General features: G+C 34.2%; 1 protein-coding gene across 1 annotated transcript in view; it reads right to left on the bottom strand.

The window, feature by feature from the left end:
- The window catches only part of LOC145297633 (retinal guanylyl cyclase 1-like), a 1,014,990-nt gene that overhangs the window by 282,520 nt on the left and 711,803 nt on the right, over positions 1 to 20,667 (bottom strand). Inside the window, exon 7 of the mRNA XM_080143738.1 lies at positions 18,762 to 18,866. Coding sequence (XP_079999864.1) covers positions 18,762 to 18,866 — 105 coding nt within the window. The remainder of the gene's footprint in view (positions 1 to 18,761; positions 18,867 to 20,667) is intronic.

Below are 20,667 nucleotides of genomic sequence, written 5' to 3'. Positions count from 1 at the left end.
ATATAACGCTTGTATAGAAACAGCGAACAAATCCATTTTTATAAAAATATATAATTTATTTTACATTTAACACTGGCGGAGCATATTTTTATAAAGACCAGTTGAAACCAGGTGCATGCATTCTAAGGTCGATGGATGCAACATAGCAGTCAAACAGGAGCACAAATGTAATCATATAAACACTATTAGGCTTCGACTTATTGGATCGAATTGCATCAAATTTAAGATAAAAATATCTTTTGCCACGTTATACGTAATACAACTATGAATACTACTTCTAATGGTCAAATTAATTCCTAACACTCTCCGGGTACATCTTAGGAATAGGCATTCATAAATTGTCAATCATGACGTAAGAAGTTAAGACTATATCCAAAGAAAGACGAATCAAGTCTACAATACGAACCTAACGAAAACGACTTTGTAAACTAAAACTAAACGTTAGCTTAGAGTAAGGTTATATTTCGGATGAAAAAATAAAATAAACAGTTTGGTTTGTAGTGTGTAGCTTGTTCAGAAAGGTTCGTCAACGTTTGCGAATGGAAAGCTTCGATGAATCGGTGAATTTATAACGTAATTTCTTGGATACATATTCCATATAAATACCGCCTTCCGTCGTTAATAAATGAACACTCGGAAATGAACACTCATTTTGATGGCGACCATTTCACAAGTGTTTTGTTAAAATATAAGATATGAACAGATACCAATCTAATCTATATAAATAAGACAGTAAATGTGTGTGTCTATCTGTGTGTAAATGTTAATCCGATGAACTCTACAACACTAAAGTTATATCTAGGGCTATGACAGCAGCATATTATTTTCCTTGTTTTGATTCTCAGGTATATATCCCTTGAGATCTTATGTTTTTATATAGATAGATGTGGTTCTCGGTTGATTAATTGTGTCTAAGTGTGTCGGATATATACCCGAGAGTCAAAACAATGAAAAGAATATGCTGTTGTCATATCCCTAATCATATAACACTGAAATTAACAGGAAATAATAATCATACACCAAAGATAATTTATAATGATTAAAATCTTTGTTTGGATCAATGAATGACGCGTACAGACATATATATCGGAAAGTTTATATGCAAACTGTTTATTTAAATATGCTGATATATATTTACATCTGTCTTCGTATGCGAAAAATCTAATTAATTTCGTTAACTCGTTTACTATTAGATCTTTCTTACCTATCTCCCCATAGTTGCATCGGTAGGATACGTGTCTAGAGCACTAACAATTTTTGTTTCGATTCAAGCCGATCGCATCCAAGTATGTTTTTTTTAAACTTTTGAAATCATTACTATGGGAACAATATTATATTCAATAGAGAATTGGCTCTATAATGTTTGAAACAGGGGTAGACAATTTCCATTCAAATCAAGTCAGAAATGACTCACAAAATTTAGCCGATTTGCTCAGGAATTACATATGTAAATCCGGTAACTGAATTCTGGTAAGCAAGAAAAAAATATTTTAAAAAATTCTGTTTTTCTTTCAACTGTGTTAATTTATTTATCCAATTATTTTATTACTATGGTTGTCCCCATCAACCCACCAAATGCGATAGTTTAAATTTATTATTGGAGTTTATTGCTGTCAGTTTGCGGCTTGTGATTAGCCTGCTTTCTTTCCACAAGATTAACACATTATCCAATTTAAAATGAACGTTTGGCCAGATTCCTAAAAGAACAAAAAACAAAACTGTCAACGCCATTCCATTTTAGTATATTTTTCAAACAGTACTAAGAATAAATATGCCGCCTAGCGTCGAATGTTTGCATAAGAAGTAGGCAATGTCGATTCGAATCAAGTCGGGAATGCCTCGAGGAACTAAGCCGAGTTGCTCAAGAATTACATACGTTAACTTTACCAACTGAATTCTTTCTTTATTTCAGTTAGTGAGAGGGGAACCTATCGCCATACTTTCCCCTAAACCAGTCAATTGGACTTATATTAAGTAGAATATTTTTATTATCATCATCATTTTTTTAATGGAGAGTAAACAATGTACTGTGGATGCGTTGTCGGCAGCTTCCGAAACTCTCGCTCCTCCTAATTTGTCTCTCAGTCCTCTTTTAGAATTAATGATTCTTCTGACAAAGAGAGAGAGAGAGAGAGAGAGAGAGAGAGAGAGAGAGAGGAAAAAACTGTATTCTAAGTCGGCAGTATTTTTGCATGAGACGTCGCCTAAGATGTCGGGAATTTTCTGTTTCTATTTCTATCCTTGTAACTATCACTGATAAAGGTGCTGAAGATAAACCTTTTACTGGGCTGAAGTTATCCGCTTGATACTCAGAGATGTTGGACTAACCATTAAGGAGGCCGTTCTATAAACAGGTAAAAAAAATACTGGGGAAGCTTTATTGCCATTTGGTGAATGGATTCTGGACCATGCAGTAGGTTCTGGTGGGGCTTCTCGATGCTATATTAGTGGGTAATTGTTACAGCTTTACCTTATCATGGTCCACAAAAATATTTCTTCACTTCTTTTTCTCCCTAACTTTCCGTCTCTGCTCTGCTCTAACCAAGTCTGTCGACCTATTCCACAATTCCCAAAACTCTACCACGATAAGTCTCCAAAAAGAACACAAGCTTCAACCTAAAACTCCAACTTCCAACGTAAACCTCAACTACCACGTCTCCTTCTCTAACACCAGGGGGTCGACGTTCCAACTTTCCAGAGGTTGAAGTCCATTTACAGGACACCTAACCAAACACATTCTTACAAAGTGAAACTGGCATTGGATCTACTATTTTCTTAAAGTTCGTGATTAAAGGATATTCTAATTTAACATCCAAACCTGACCCCCAATATCGACATGGGCATGGAATATGTGCCTACATTAGAGATGGCTTTCCGTGTGAAAAGTAAATCTACAGAAAGACCCTAAATGGCCTTATATGTGCTTTCGGGTTGCACTTGCTCACAGCACTTCGTTTATATTTGCCCTCTATCGCCACCACAGCAGCAAGATTACTATCTTTAAGAGCATAACAGAGAAAATTGATCACATCTTGTCTGCTCATCCTTCGGCTCACATTCACGTCTGTAAAGACTTCAATGTTCACAATATGGAAGGGTTAGTCAACAAAACAATACGGATTACGAGGAGAGGTTCTGCTACGATTTCTCCATTGCTTATGACCTAACTCAGATTGTTCATGACATTGATGGTCAGTATGTAAGTCTCCTGGACGTTTTTCTTACAACTTGTCAAGAGCTATGTTTATCTTCTGTCTCCACTGGGATCTTCCGACCACTCAGTTGTCTCAGTTAAAGTAACTATGCAATCATCACCACCCCCATAAATCCTCATGTGTTTGAAAACACGCCATGGGACATAAAAATATCTGTACGTGATGTTGCCAAGCTAATCAAAAACCTGGATCCCAGTAAAGCAGCTGGTCCTGACGGCATTCCAATTATAGTGCTGAAAAAGCTTCAATCAGAACTAGCTCCCCTACTTCCAAAGCTGTTTAAGCGCTGTCTAAAGGAGAATTGATCCTCAACGCCATGGAAAACCTCATCAGTATGTTCTGTATTTAAGAATTCAGGTGGTCGGTTATCTCCTTCTCGATACAGAAATCAGTCTTTTGTGAGTCATGAGTAGGGCTATGACAACACCATCTTTTTTTCCTTGTTTTTATTCTCAGGTATATATCAATTGATATCTTATTATTTATGCATAATGATGCGGTTCTCGGTTGATTAATTGTGTCTAACTGTTTCGGATATTTACTCGAGAGTCAAAACAATGAAAAGAATATGCTATTGGCATTCCCTTAATCATGAGTAAGTTGCTGGAATCTGTGTTAATAAAGAAGTAGGCAACAACCGAAGCAAAAATAACCTCGTCAGTGACATGCAATGTGATTTCCGTTCTACTAAATCTACAGTAGATATGCTAACAGTTATATTTCATAGGATTCGCGAAACTCTCGACGCAGGTTTCCTTTCTAGGGCAAGTGCTCTTGATATATCAAAGGCCTTTGATAGAATATGGCATAAAGGTTTACTCCACAACATCTCCGCATACGGTATAGCTGGTAATGTCTTCTCAATTATTCTGTCATTTTTCTCTGATAGATTCATAAGAGTAGTGATTGACAGGCATAAATTAGAAGCTTACAGTATTAATGCTGGAGTTCCTCAGGCGTCCATCTTGGGTCCAACTCTTTTCCTGATCTACATCAATGATTTTCCAAACTACATCCTTAGATCATTCGTAGACATTTATGCTGGCGACACTACCATCTATGGTTGCACTTCGAATACCGTAAACGACCAAGTTCTCTCTGACTCTCTCTCCTCTGAAATGTATAAAAATGCATCAAACATTCCTACTTCCCTTCTTTTCCCCATTCTTCTCGCTTTGACGTCACACGAGAATATGCCTCTCGTTTTCATAACATCGTCGCATCAAAGCCGTTAAACCATAATTACACCCGCCACACGGGCAATCAAAAATAACACTTATGCACACACGCACCCATTCTGCACATTTTCTAATTAATAACAACTAATTACTTTCCATCACGAATTACTTTCCTCATGGGACTTTTAAATAAGGCGAACTTCGCCAGTTAAAACACAAACCTTGAAATAAAGAGATTATTTTCGCACAAGACTTTTACCTTCTAATCTTATTAATTCCACGAAGGACTTTCATCTAACATTCTAATCATAATGACTTCGCAAGAACTTTCACCGATCGGACCTTTGCTTATTCATCTTGTTGTTTTTGTGAAAAATTAAATGCGGTGCATTTTAAACCAGAAGGAGATGTCATTTTGTCTTATTCCTTTTTTTTTTCATTATTTTGTTTGTGGCAAAGAGATTTAATTTCACTTAAATTTATTTTCCCCTACAATGCATATGCACATAAAATTACAAATAGTACTATGGTCCCGAACAAAGCCGGGCTGAACTGCTAGTAATTTATATATGTAAATAGTTTCGCATAAACAACCTCATTTATTCTCCAGAATTAATTTATTTTCACATATGTACTCTGTCAATGGAGGCTTAATTCAGTGAGTGGCAGCTTTTCAGATATGGCAGTAATAATCCGCTTTCAGGCGCATCTGACTAGTATATGTTTCGGAAGTGAAATTGACAGAACATAACTCACATAACTCAAGCCTCATATACCTCAGCGGTAACCATTAGGCCACTTCACTGTCAACCCTTCTCTTTCTACAGAATTATGCCTAGTTCACTTAGAAATTGATGATTAAGTAACTATTCGAATCTTAGAAATGGCTTAACATACAAGTTTACGTTTTTTATATGTTTAGAAATACGAACAACGAAATTGTTATTGATCCAAGCAACGCATTTCGTTTCAACATGTAAATCTACTGCCTTTTTCTCCCATTAAAAGTAATTCCATCTCCCCTATTTCTCATTTGCATTTATTTTTTTAACCAACCTATTTTCGTATAAATACGAAAGATGGCTGAAAACTTTTGAGGCCGTAGAAAAACAAAAAAAAAAAAACAAAAACAAAAAAAAGAAATGAACAATTGTATTCTATCCGAAATATTTAATTTTGCCTCAGGAAACATGGAAAGGAAATCTCTTAATGGTTTCTCGGATTTTCCTTCATTTTGGACTCATAATGTTTTAGTTTTTCACCGACATTTTATCGAACATTTGGCACAAAAGCAAAATATTATGCGCATGCGTAGAAGTCCGGAAATAATCAGAACGAGGCAGGTCTAATTTATTTTTATCGCTCTTAATATTGCTTAATATTATGTAAGACGTTTCATATTTTTATGCTGAAAAATATAAACGCAACGAAATCTATATTTCGCAGTTTCAATGTATATGAGCATGTATGTCAGCTAAATTAAAGACACATACATACATTCATACATACATTCATACATACATACATACATACATACATAGATAAACACGAACCCCCCACACACATATATATGCAAATTGTTTGAAAATATTTTATTATGAATCCATTAATTGAAATATCAAATTATTGATGTAATAATACCTCAAACAACAGAATTAAATTCTCGTTGCAATTTCTCTTTTCCTTCTTTTATATTAATTTATCTATCTAGCTATGTATGCATTTATCTCTCTGCATATAAATGTGTATACATAAATTAGATGTATATATATCTAGGCTTTTAGCAGTAATGTATACATGAAAAGATGCGCGCACACACACACACACACACACACATATATATATATATATATATATATATATATAAATATATACTAGAAAAAATACCCGCCGTTGACTGGGTTCAAAAATAGCCTACAGAAAATGGACTCTGATTTATGAAAGTATGATAGGTTATGAAAAGGAAGGGTTGCAATGAGATAGCTTCGAATTTGGGGGTATCAAAACCAAAGCAAAATATCATAAAAGTAAAAATAAAATAGATAAACCCCATAATTTATTATACCATACATGTTCATACTGAAACACTTATCAGAATATTCTGTGGATCTATATAAAAAACCTTATTAAACTTTGTGACATATTTCCATTCTATGGAGGTCAGGTGCGAACGAACACCACATAATTTTATTATACCATATTTCTTCAAACTAAAACATGATTATTAAAGTATACTTAAGCAGATAGATATGAAAAGTCTTTATTAAAGTCTGTGCCTATTTCCATTCTGTGGAGGCCAGGCGCGAACGCAGCCCCCCCCCCCCAATTTTATTATACCATCCCTATTAAAGTTAAAACATACTTATCAAAGTATTATTACATCTATATCAAAAACACTTGTAAACGTTTTCTTTCTTCATTTAAATTTTTTATTTCCATACTTTATGAACCAGGCGCGCACGCAGACCCCACAACTTTAATGAACCACTGTTCTCCAGATCAAACATACCCATTCCTGTGTCTCGATACATCTTATATCATTATAAGTAATCAGTTTTTTAAAATAGTCAACCATATAGGAGCCTATTCGTGACCAGACACACACACACACACACACGCAGAAATTCAACTTTATATTTTATATATTTCTTTCCATTTATTTCCATACTTTATGGACCAGGCGCGCACGCAGACCCCACAATTTTTATGAACCACTGTTCTGCCAGATCAAGCATACCCATTCCTGTGTCTCGATACATCATTATATGTAATCAGTTTTTTAAAATAGTCAACCATATAGGAGACTATTCGTGACCAGACAAACACACACACACGCACAGAAATTCAACTTTATATATATATATATATATATATATATATATATATATATATATATATATATATATAAACAAATACAACGCAAGCTAAAAAACATTGGCCTCCTCTTACAAAGCTACTACACAGAAACACAATACAAAGCGATTCCTATCTCTCGTATTTCTAGTGAAATATCTTGTTTCGTTTACTCCTATTAAGGATCAACTTAGAAGTGTCTTTCCATCGTATTCGTGTCCGTTATCTTCCTTATCTTCTCATGAATAGTTCTGTTTTAGAGGGAAAATCGACTCTGAAATATTCAGTCTTCCTTTCACATCAAATGTTTATTTGAGTTAATGCATCGAAATGATTGCCTTTTCTGATGACCGTCTAATCGATTCTCTTTATCAGCCCAAACGCTTTCTTTGCACATAAGGTTATTATTCTCTATTTCTACAACAATAACGTTACACTAGTTTTTGAGTATTGTTGTCGTTATGTTTCTGGATTTTTCAGATGACGACTGCTATTTTATATATATATTTGATTGTTACGACTACTATTCTCATCTTGAATGTCATTTTCACAAAGTTTTCGCCTATGTAACAGATACAACTCCGATCTTTATCAAGTGTATTTTAGCGAACCCAGTAATCTCCGTGTTAAACTCAGGAATCTGCACTGAATTTTTTTGTGTAACCCTTGGATAGTATGTTCTCATTTCGTTAGCCATGATCTTATATGGAAACTTCAATAATTGGGATAATTGGCAATTGTATTCTCATTATCGCCCGTACTGAGGATTAAACCTTCAATCCCCAGAGGAACTTCACTAAGAACTGAATTTTACTTAGTCCATTACTTGTTACGCCACGTATCCTTGCAAATTATTTCTAAGAAATGTTACTATTATTCAATTTATTAAAGGAAGCTATGTAGTTGATTAGCTAGATTGATTTGCCATTGACACGTTAAAATTTATTTAGATCCAATTCTGCTATTGAGAAAGAGTAAGGCTACCAAAAAAGATTTACAATAACTTTGTATGATTTGTATCAAATGTTCTTTAAGTATCATGATTTTTTTTCTTGAAGCTGCGAAAGATTAAAATCTAATAATTAGTTCAATAATAGCCAGTTTTTCTGTATCAACCAGCATCAGGGAACTTATACCCTGACACTTGTAATTACAATCCGTGAATAAATTAGTGTGTGTCCGTGAATAAGCGCTAAGAATAGTGTGCATTCAAGAAGATCTCAACAAGAAACGTCGATAACACATTGGGACATATAGGAGACTTTATTTGAACCAAAATGATATTTTAATTGAGAATATAATAAAGCTGCCTTTATACATGCAAGGCTTAAATAACTTTCCGAAGCGGTTGAGAAGTCTACGACCTTTCAATCAACACTTTTTAGGTAAGATAATTGGTAGCAGTTTAAAATATCTATGTATATAAGTGACTAGACGGGATATCAGATGTTACCCGGGATTGTAGGATGATCGACGAATGTTTTACACTCCCATATTTTTATTGTCATCGAAATCAGTCGAATCGCCCACTTTTCAATTTATTGATTGCCGGCCCTAATTGGGAACCCATCGCGATGAACCGAGAGGAAGCCTCACACGTCTCTATGCAGTGACTTAGTCCGTAACACATTGTAATCTACATTTCACTGCATATAGCTCAAGTCACAATTCGAAACATTGTGCGCCGATTTGATTTGAAGAATAAGGAGCTGTACTGTATGGTGTGCAGTAATGGAGAAAATTATTGGACTTATTTGAAGATCAAGACGAAAATGCTGTCACTGTTATTGGAGAGAGATACCAGACTTTGATTACAGACTTCCTGCACCCTCAAATTCAAAATAGGCCCAGATTATGGTTCCAACAATATAAAGCAACCGCGAGAGACACGACAGAGCTTCACAGGCAATCCTTTGGCGACAACATTATTTTCCGCTATGACAACGTCAAATCGTCGCCAACCTCCTCATAGTGGACTAGCCCCGACTTTTTCTTGCGAGGGTATTTTAAAGAAAGAGTCTATGTCAACAAACACAAAACCCTACAAGGATTAAAGGAAAATATCAGGAACGAAATAAGGGAGTTAAATCGCAATCCAGAGATTTTGCAATCTCTCATGAATAATGTTTTGGAAAAATCACCAATATGCAAAGCTAAAAATGGGCAACATTTAAAAGACATTATTTTTCATAAAGATTGTTTGAATTTTGCATTAAAAAACACATCGCAATATATTAGTCAGATTGTGTTCAAATTACAGAAATATATCATCAAAATAAACAATCTATTTAAGTTCAAAACCTTTCAGTGGCTTTTTGGACATCCTGTATATAATAATATAGATATTAAATTCATTAAATGGAGATATTGCACGATAAATGAATCTAAAAAGCATCAATATCCTTTTACACAGAGCAGATGTATGATAAGAATAGCTTTTTATGAGGAGTTGGCTAAAAAAGCCATACAAACTTCATAAATAAGGTTCCGATAAAAACAAATATTAGGGTTAATGGCTGAGAAAACCGCATTTTAAATCATACTTTGAGAACAAAAACAGCGCAGCGTAGAAATAATCATTTGAAATAAATCGCATTTATCAAAGAAAAAAAGTCCGTGCGACAAGTGCGGCATCGTTTTATCAGCATCTGCGTTAGTTCAGACATATTTGATGTCTACGAAGTGTGAAAGGATCTGTCGCACAATGGTTTGGGATTTCAAATGAATATCCTGGAATCCATGGATAAATCAAAGATTTGCGTTGCTTATAAATATCAGTTCCGTCGTGGGAAAAGTGCCTCACAGACGTGTATAAACGTTAATGGAGTGTTCAGTGCCAATGTGGCAAACAAGCAAACTCTCTGCTAATAGTTTAAGATGTTTCTGTGTGATGATTTCAGTCTTGAAAATTAACCCCGGTTAATAGGGCTGAAATCAAGATCGATAATGATTAGTGTTGTGCGGTACACATCACCCCTATTTGAGAACTACGTAGAATCAACCAGCCCTATAAATACCACTGGTTTCACAGACTAGATAGAGAAATTCATACCATTTTTAACCGCATGCAACGAACACGTTCCTCTCAGACCACCTGTATTCTTTATGATAAATACATATCGTATTTTATACACTTTACACTTCTTGTAGTTTCTTTCATTTGTGCCTCCTAGCACGGGTCTACAACAACTGGCTGACGAGGATGATTCAGGAACTTCCTGGATCAATCTACAACAATTGTTTACAGCAGCAAACTGGCGAATATTCGTGCAAGGACTCACTCTAAAACCAACCATTGGAAAACAATATTTGACGACCAAAAGAATTAAAGAAAAAAGAACACACACAGAAATTCGAAATAATTTTTTCTTACACTCGGGGGAAATTCGAAATTTAAAAATTATTTCTTTTCAAAATTTCGGTGAAGAACGGGAAAAACTACTTGTCATGTTTGGGGAAAAAAACAACATTCGGTCGGAAAAATCCACAAACACGGGATAAAAAGACTTAAAAAAAAGGACAATAATTTTTGCCGAAAAAGAATTTTACAAATACATCATCAAAACGCTACAAAAAGTGTAACTACGATTTAAAACAATTGTGTTAACAGTTACTATTACGGAATCAATGATGCAAAGTCTTCAGTAAGTCAAAAAATATTTTTTTCATCTCTATAAATACAAATAATGTTGAAATGAAAATTCGGCATTCTAAAAAGCACGTCTTGCTAATACTTCTTATGGTTAAAAGGCATTCGCATTGAGGAAAAAAAACTAACGCAAATACAGCAAGTAAATGCTAGTATATATTATTTTATTGGCTAAAGCGAGTAGTCGCACAATTAAAAGTCCGTTGGATTCGACTCCGATTAAATAAAATATTTCTCTGGTCGACGGACTGCACGCCAAGGAAGAAGGGGAAAACACGATTTCGATAAGCATGACACAAATAAAGTGTTAACGAGATAATATAGAAATCGAAACGTATAGGAAATATCAAAAAAATACTATAAACTCTCTTTCACAGATAAATAACTTATTCTTCTTAAGGAAAAAAATAAAAATATGCGTAGGATCAACAAGGAATTGAACCCAGTACATAGAAGTTCCGAAAATTGAGAAAAGATAAACTCAGTCTACTATTTTCTGTATAAACGCAAACGCTGAATTATTTTCCCAGGAAAATTGCAATACGAGGAAATTAATAAATGAAAGAAATATTTGTAAAATTACCAGGTACGAATTTTGTAAAAATTTTTTTCTGTAGAGTTGGTACTATATAAAAAGTAAATCAACGAATTGTTTTGTTTCTGAAAAAAAAACTCATGTTGTCATTAAGTAATTCTAAATCTTCCAAAATACAAAATGGACGATTTTGCAAAACAGATGTTGGAAAGGGTGAAATTCCAACAAAGTCAACAATTAGAACTTGAAAGAAGGTTCCGAGAAGAATAATTGACAATACAGAAAGAAAACGACGAAAAGCAACTGACAATAAAAAATGGATGAGAAGTAGTTAAATTTAATTAAATACTTCGAGGAAAAACAGGAGAGAGAAAAGAAAGAAATGAACGAACAAATATTGGAATTATAAATTTCATTTAGAGCAACAAAATCAGTCAGATAAAAATGGATTTTATAACGCAAGTTTTAATGAATAAAAACAGCGGAGAGGGAACCAGCACAGCCTTTTCCCAAAATGCGATCTGATCAGCTATTGATACATTTCACTATACTCCTGAGGATAACCTAACGTTTGAGGCATATTCCAGAAGATTTTAAGACCTTTTTAAGATTGACTGCGGTTCATGGACGGATTAAAAGAAGGTTAGTTTATTGCTACGGAAGTTGGGTGGATTCGAACATAACAAATTCGTGGACTATATTTTACCAAGAAAAAGAAACAACGAATTGTTGTTTGACGAGACAGGCACACTGTTAATCAAGTTATACTGCCCAAAGACACACCTTTTTCATAAAAGATGGAAGTGCATTAATCTTACATATAAGGAGATTCATGACAATACGAATTTTGAGTCTATAGTTAATAAGCCCTTTGACGATTTCAAGTTATCGTCATTAACTCCGGACAATTTCAAATGCCTAATATTCACACAAGGTTAGATAGCCAGAAAAGACGTCGACATAAGACGTCGCCCTCTAAATAAATTGGAATTAGAACCTGATTTGACGTTTCAGAAACTGGCTGAAGATTTTCACCGGTTCGTGGCAGTGAAGCAAGATTCCAGAAACATACAGGAAGCCGGTATCGCTCACATTAAAAAGATACGCTCCAAAAATAAAGGACACCCGCCCGCCAGCAATTACCAATCAAGAAGAAAAAACCCTTCGCAAAATTATCAGGGTAGACAAAACCTTAGAGCCCTTTGTAGCAAATGTGGAGGACCTCATGGGTATAATGCATATTAGTACCAAAGGAAAATAACGTGTGACCTATGCAAGTGAGCAGGGCACAAGGCTTTATATGGCAAAGCAAAAGTAGCAAAACAGAGCTACGTAAAAACTGACAAAAAATGAAACCTTCACCAACAGAAAGCACAAGGAAATATCTTACGGTGAGAATTAGATAGAGAAGCGAAACTCGATTCAGGGTCGGTTTATCGATTATAAATTTTCACACGTGCAAGGGAATAGGAAAGCCCACGATGACGAAAACGAATAAAGTCGCAAGATCGGTAACTGGTGAAAAATACATTTTGAGGGTAAGGTAGTTATTAATGTGTTACTAAAAAGAACGAAAAAAAAAAAGCTAAAATCGTTCGTTCTAAGGAACACAACAAATTTATTCGGGACTGATTGGATTCAAGCATTTGAATTATGAGACTCGCCAATGAGTGATTTTTGTCACAAAGTCGAAAACCGCACGACCGAAGCCGACAAACTCAACAAAGATCTTAAAAAATCGTTCCCAAGTGTTTTTTCTGAAAAGCTTGGATGCTGCATAAAAATAAAGGCGAGATTCGAATTGCTGGATAAAGCAAAACCAATATTCAAAAAGTCACGGAGTGTACCGTTCGCATCGAGGAAAAAATTGAAGAGGAATTGGAAAAACTAGGTAACACTGGGATTTTGACCCCTATTAACTATAGTGAGTGGGCATCCCCCACCGTATACCTTAAAAATATAAAGAGATTAGAGTATACTCGGATTTCTCTATCGGATTGAATGCTGCGCCCAAGGACCATCACTATCCGCTACCAAACCGACGAAATATTCGCTAGGTTTAATGGCGGATGTTTTTTCCAAAATAGACTTAAGCGAGGCGTACCTACAAATACCAGTAGAGGAAGATAGCTCGAAACGTCTGTGTATTGCAACGCACAAAGGACTTTTTAAATTCAATAGATAAGCATTTGGTATAAAAGTAGCACCAGTAATTTTCCAACAGGTAATCGATGCTTTGCTAAGTGGTTTAGATTTCTCAATAGGCTATCTGGACTATATCCTTATGCGTAGTCGAAATGTTGAACAACATAGAGATCATATATTTCAACTGTTTAAGAGAATAAAAGAATACGGCTTCACATTGAAGGAAGCAAAATGCGATATTTTGGAACAAATGACATACCTGGGTCGTAAAATAAATTAGGACGGGAGCAAACCCGATTCGGATAAAGCCACAACAATAAAAAAACATGACAGAGCCTCATAATGTAACTTAAAGTTTTTTAGGGCTCGCGAAGTAATCTCAAACGTTCATTAAGAACATGCATGAATTGTGCGAGCCATTGAATGTACTATTAAAGAAGGGAAAATGGGACTGGACGCCTGAGTGCCAGGCAACGTTTAAGAAGTTAAAAGATACATAAACCTTAGATTTATTCCTGACTCAATCCCATCCAGAACAAGAGATTACTTTCGCAACCGACGTAAGTTCTTATGGGATCGGGGCATGCTTTCTACACAAGATGCCGGTTGGATCCATTAAGCCGATTGTTCATTCGTCGATAACTTTACTGCCTGTCGAGAAGAATTACTCCCAAATCGAAAAGGAAGCACTGGGGATCATATTCAGGGTTGCAAAATTTCACCGATTTTTACACGGTCGTAAATTTAAATTGATAATTGACCATAAGCCGCTAATAACCATCTTTGGTTGTAAAAAGAGGCCTGCAAACTTATACAGCCAACAGACTACAAAGATGGGGGACAATTCTACTGGATTACGACTTCAGTATGGAATTTCTTACATCTGCGTAGTTAGGTCACGCAGGTGGATTGTCGCGATTAATCCCGAAGTCAAAGAAACCGCTGGAAGACACAGTAGTAGCATCACTGCAAAGTGAAAAGGACTATACACAAATACTGTGTAGTACCATCAAGGAACTATCAGTGACGTTGGAGTATATGATAAGGGAGGCTGAAGAAGATAGTTTCATTAAAGAAACGAAAAAAAAATTCAATCAGATGAATCGGTGGCGGAAGTTTATTCTATGTGCAATGAGGTACTGTTATACTGAGAAAGGGTAGTAATCCCCACTACACCACAAAATAAAATCCTAAAGGATTTCCATACGGGGCACCCTGGGGTTGCTCGAATGGAGAGTCTCATGAGGTCCTACGTTTACTGGAAGAACATGGACACTGATATAGAAGGCACGGTAAAGTTGTGTACGGGATGCACATTACTGCAAACGCGCCCCAATACAATTTAGCTCCTTGCCTAAAACTGGCAACACATGGTCAAGGATACACGTAGATTACACAGGTCCACTGGGGAGAAACTATTATTTAATAGCGGTAGACAGTTTTTATAAATGGTTTGGGGTATTCCGAAGTAAAAGTCAAACGACGGATTTTAAAATCAGTGCTCTTCATGAATTGTATGCTAGGTCTGGTATACTCGATTGTCTAGTGTCAGACAATGGCACACAATTCACTTAGGTACATTTTAAAAGCTTCTACGAGGCTTTCCAGGTTAACCATATAACGACGCCAACCTCTCATGCCCGACTAAACGGTCAGGTAGAGAAGTTTTTAGACTCGCTGAAAAGATCCCTGACGAAGGCTAAAGGGACGCTCAGAAAAGGCGCTCCAGCAGTTTTTGCAAGTTTACCGAATTAAGTAATGAACACGTTCCATCAGAGATGTCGCCAGAAGAGCTAATGTTCTCGAGTAAAATTAGGCCGGTCTTTGAGAAAATTTTCCCAAAACAGGTGAATACTACAGTTCCTAAAAAGAGGTACTTACCTGGTGAAAAGGTATTTTCCAGGTACACATTAATAATAATACGATGTGGGAACTAGGAAAGGTCCAGAAAATGATGGGGCGGATGGTTTACATTATCAAAGGTCCAAGATTTACTCACAAGAAGCATTTGAACCAAATTCGGAAACGTATCACAGATAACGAAAGACAACCTCCTGCTGAACGAGAAGAGGTAATGAACCATATATATGACACGTTCGACCCGGTAACACCACAAGCAGCCAGACAATGCCGGTCTTCCAGAAAAAGGAAAATGATCGATCCCAAAAAAGAACTATACGACCATTACAGGGCAATGCAAATCTCGGAAGGGGGGAAGGTTGTGCGGTACAAATAACCCCTATTTCAGAACTAAGTGGAATCAACCAGTCCTATAAATAACACTGGTTTCAGAGACTAGATGGAGACATTCATACCATGCTTAACAGCATACTACGAGTACGTTCCTCTCATACCACTTTAATGGCTCATGTATGCTTTATGATATATACGCATTATATTTATACACTTTACAGTACTTGTGGTTTCTTTCATTTGTGATCCCTAGCACGGGTCTACAATAACTAGCTGAAAACTGTAGTGGTAGAGTGTTTTTAGAAGTTTTGGTAGAATGGGTTGCATCACAAACTTGTTTGGCATGAAATATCTAGCAACGTCTTCTTTACAATCAAATCATTTGCCTTGATAGGTCTATAAAATTTGTTGCTGATGAGCTGAAGTCGGAAGCACATAGAACCAACGCCGACTCTTCTTCTATTTTATTAATTATCTGAAAAATTCCATCCTGCGATTATTTGTTAACATCTCCGCAGACTACCTACGTCCTATTGCAGCGCATCGAAGAGCGCTAGTAGTCAAGATTTCACTAATTCACTCTTTGCAGATTTTGAACCGGTAGTGCGATAGAGAAAAACTGTCCCATTACCTTCAGGATTTTTAAACCTAACTCTTTTCTTTTCACATATTTACGTCCTGTTTCTTGTTTTGTCTCAATCCAAATAAATGGTTCCATTGTCAAATGAGCCACATTATTTATAAGCTCTAAGGACAGACTTTCGCTTCAGATTTTAAATTGAAGACTTATTTATAGTTTGTTGCAAACTTGCTGTAAAATATCTAGATCATTTTGTATATCAAAAACCTAGATGCAAATACAAATGAGTAAGTCGTGTGATTCATACGAAATTAATGAATAAATTTCATTTTGTTCCACATCACACACACACACACATATATATTTGTTCAAGCACTATATATATATATATATATATATATATATATATATATGTTCAATTATACGTTCCATAATGGAACGCTGGAGAGTGTCGGCCGTGATGTTTTGGCGGTGATCATGGGAATGTTTCGGGTCTTTCAACAACAGACACTCCTCCCCGCACTGACCCGACCAGAGGTGATCGGTCTCTAGTCCACTCTCCATAAGTGCACTGTACTCCACACAAAATCTTCCTGTCTTGTCGGATTGGCCGAATTCTAATGACACGTGGTTTAGTATACGAATAACAATAAAAAACGAATTAAACCCCTTAAGACAACCTAGGAAGAAGAAGAATTAATTACAAATAAATCCAATCCTTCTCAATAATAATAGAGGTGGATATATACATGCATACGACCAACCACACACGCACAGACAACCTAATGCAAATCCTTCTTTATTAAAAAAGCCTACCTTCAAGCTAAACCTTGGAAATTTACCGCATGAATTATAATTTTATACATAATTAAAGTCAATTGAAAAATAAAATAACTATATACATCTGAGAAATATATATATATATATACTGCGTGAATAAGGGTAAAAATGAAGTGTAAATATGCGACTAAATACAAGAATCATGAAAAATTAAAACATTAACTATCAAAATATTCTAAAGTAAATTACAAAAACATCTAAAAGTATTTAAACAAAATCGCTGTGAAATGAAGGGACGAAGAGGTAGAAATGATAAAACCCCTGGTACTCAAGCGAACGAATGCAAAAATAATAAAATTATCGGATGAACAACTATGAAAAGGTTTATTTTTAATAAATAAGTAAAGCTGAATGACGAAGTTGAAGAATAAAAAAACTAAATATAAAACTGTATATATATATATATATATATATATATATATATATATATATATATATATATATATATATATATATATATATATATACTGTGCGGATAAGAATATATATTTGTTCAAGAAGTATATATATATATATATATATATATATATATATATATATATATACAAGTACACCGTTTTTTTTTCTTGATATCATCTTAATTATTATTTTTATTGTGGTCCATTATTAGTATACGTGAGTATTTTTGGTATGTGTAGTAGATGATCACTCTGAAAAGTAAAAGTTGCTATTTTTCTGAAGTCTTAATAGTCAGCTATGCAATAATATCACAGTATATATATATATATATATATATATATATATATATATATATATATATATATATATATGTATATATATATATGTATATATATATATATATATATATATATGCGTGCGCGTATTTCAGGTTAAAAGCAACCAAAGCATAAACCACTGAATTTAAGGAGGTTGTTGATAGTGATTAATAAAAAAAGAAAAGAATATAATTTAATTTAATTCATGTAAACAAAATATCTATTATTCGTGAGACTAAATCTATCGTTTCAATCTGAAAATATATCATTAGGAAATCGAAGCCTCAGTTGTCCAAACGTCCACCATAGAAATTTTTTTATAATAAAAAAGCATTTTCTAAGTGTTCCTCTCACTTTTTAGTTTTTATTTTCCTTAACAGACTGGCCCCGATGAAGACCTTACGTTTCGGTTGCTTGATGAGAATTATTTAGATTGAAACGATATATTAATTGTCGCGGCTAATGGTAATTTTGTTTACCTAAATCCAGTAAAATAAAAAATATATATGTATTATATGCTTTTTTTTTCTTTTACATCAGTGTGTTACAAAGTGTGTTTTTTTTCCTGAAGTTAATATGTTACATGAGTGTGTTGCAAAGTTTCCCATTTACGTTACTATATAGTAAACGTTTGAAGTACTGTAGTTAATTTCCTTTTACTTCCGGTTGCGGTCGCCATTGTATATTTGATGACCAACCAGTGTTATTTCATATCAAATACGAAACAGGGACGCAGGAAGTTAACGGAAGTCATCCATGATGGAAAGACAGATACTAGAAGTTCAGACAGAAATTGGCGAAGCATTGCAAAACAGGAAACGGAAACAGCAGAGGCTAGGTTACGGTGCTTCACTCACCTCGAGACTGCCACGCGTGCAGTATTCTGTAATAAAGGAAGGTCTGGCTGGGTCGTTTAAGAAACCAATAAACGGGTTCAGGTTTTCATGGCGAAGATCCCGAAGCTGAAAATAGCAAAAAAAAAAAAAAAAAAAGAAAAAGAAAAAAAAGAAAACATTAAGATTCAAACTGAAAATATCGCCATGATAACAGTATGTAGAATAAATGTTTCCATTGATTTAAAACGAACTTAAAATTGCGTCTCTATCATACTTCAAACCTTCCGCACTTACACGATGCTTTATATAATCCTATTTTATAGAGCACTATTAGAGACTGGCAAAATTACCTTAATTAAACTATAACTCTTCAATACACATAAAAGAATATAACTACACAGACACAGACACATATATACACATTATATATTATATATATTGCAGCATTAAGAATTGATTATATAATGTTATGAATTAAATTAAAAAAAAAATAATTCAGCAATATGTTAAGGTATAAATTTATATTTTTAATTAGAATATATTGTCCTTTTCTTTCTCAGTTTTAATTACTAGTCATTTACTTTTCCATCTTAAGCTTAACCATATTACTTCTCATGCTCGCTTTTTTTCTATTGTAATCCATTATTTTTTAGGCTGCCAGTGAATTCAATTTTTTTTTTTTTAATTTCAGGCTAAGTTTTTTTTACCCATAAACATACCATACACTTACGTAATAACAATATACGTCACTCGTCTGCTTTAAATAATATCCCCCAATTATCTCCCTTTCATGTATTCATTCTCTCTGTTTCACGTGTTACTTCTCTTTTCGCGAGTGCGGTTAATTGTTAGTAACAGTAGTCGTTGAAGCAACGTGGTTGCTATAGAAACCATTCATAGAAAACGTCGCTCACCTCCTTACGTTTTTTTTTACGATTTTGACACCAGTAAAAACATCATGATTTTTTGTTTTACTGAACGAAAATTAAAATATTTTCCACAATATAGTTGAGAAGGTGATCTATAAACTGTAACTAAACTACTCGTAACCCGTTGGGTCAGTATGTTATATTAGCTATGAAATTAATGTATGAGCGTGACACTTGTGGCGTAAAGAAAATAGTTTTTTGTGACATAATAGAAACATTTCTATGAAAGTATATTAAAATGAAAAAAGAATATAGATAGATTTCTATGAGTCGTTCTGTTTATAATTGTTTATTTAAAAAAAATCTCACAGCCATTGAATTTACCATACTTATAGGTAAATGTGCATTGAACAGATACCATAATTCTTAAAGTTAAATTCAAATTTTGATATATCTTTTAATTTAAACCCTGAAAACGTAAACAGTAAAACAATACGTTTATTGTTGCGTTGAATATTTATTTGTAACGCAAATTAAAAAAAATACTTTAGAGGTTATTTATTTATGTTGGTAGGGTAAAAAGAAAATGTATGAATATTTTTTTTAAAGGTCTATTAAAAATGGAGATAAAATTAAATATAACTTAAACGTAATACGAAAATGAACGATGTAAAAAAGCAGAAAGTATTAAAAATTGTTTATTTGGATAATTTAAAAACACAAAAAAATTGGGACGCTGAAAACTTGATTATTATGGGTTTATGTTTATGTATGCATGCGTAACCGGAAGCCTTAAACCGGATGTTGGGTTACAGCACTCGTTACAAAGTAATTTGAGTATTATAATTGTATAGATAATTGTGAGCAGATCTAAATAATTAAAACTGCCACTTAACCTTATATTCAAACACTACCGAGTTTAAATGATTATACATATATATGTATGTATATATATATGTATGTATATATATATGTATGTATATATATATATGTATGTATGTATATATATGTATGTATGTATATATATGTATGTATATATATATGTATGTATATATATA

The sequence above is a fragment of the Euprymna scolopes genome, chromosome 18, assembly GCF_053919585.1.
Source record: "Euprymna scolopes isolate OS-2025 chromosome 18, ASM5391958v1, whole genome shotgun sequence".
NCBI classification, from domain to species: Eukaryota; Metazoa; Mollusca; class Cephalopoda; order Sepiida; family Sepiolidae; genus Euprymna; species Euprymna scolopes.
This window is presented reverse-complemented; position numbering and strand designations above follow the sequence as displayed.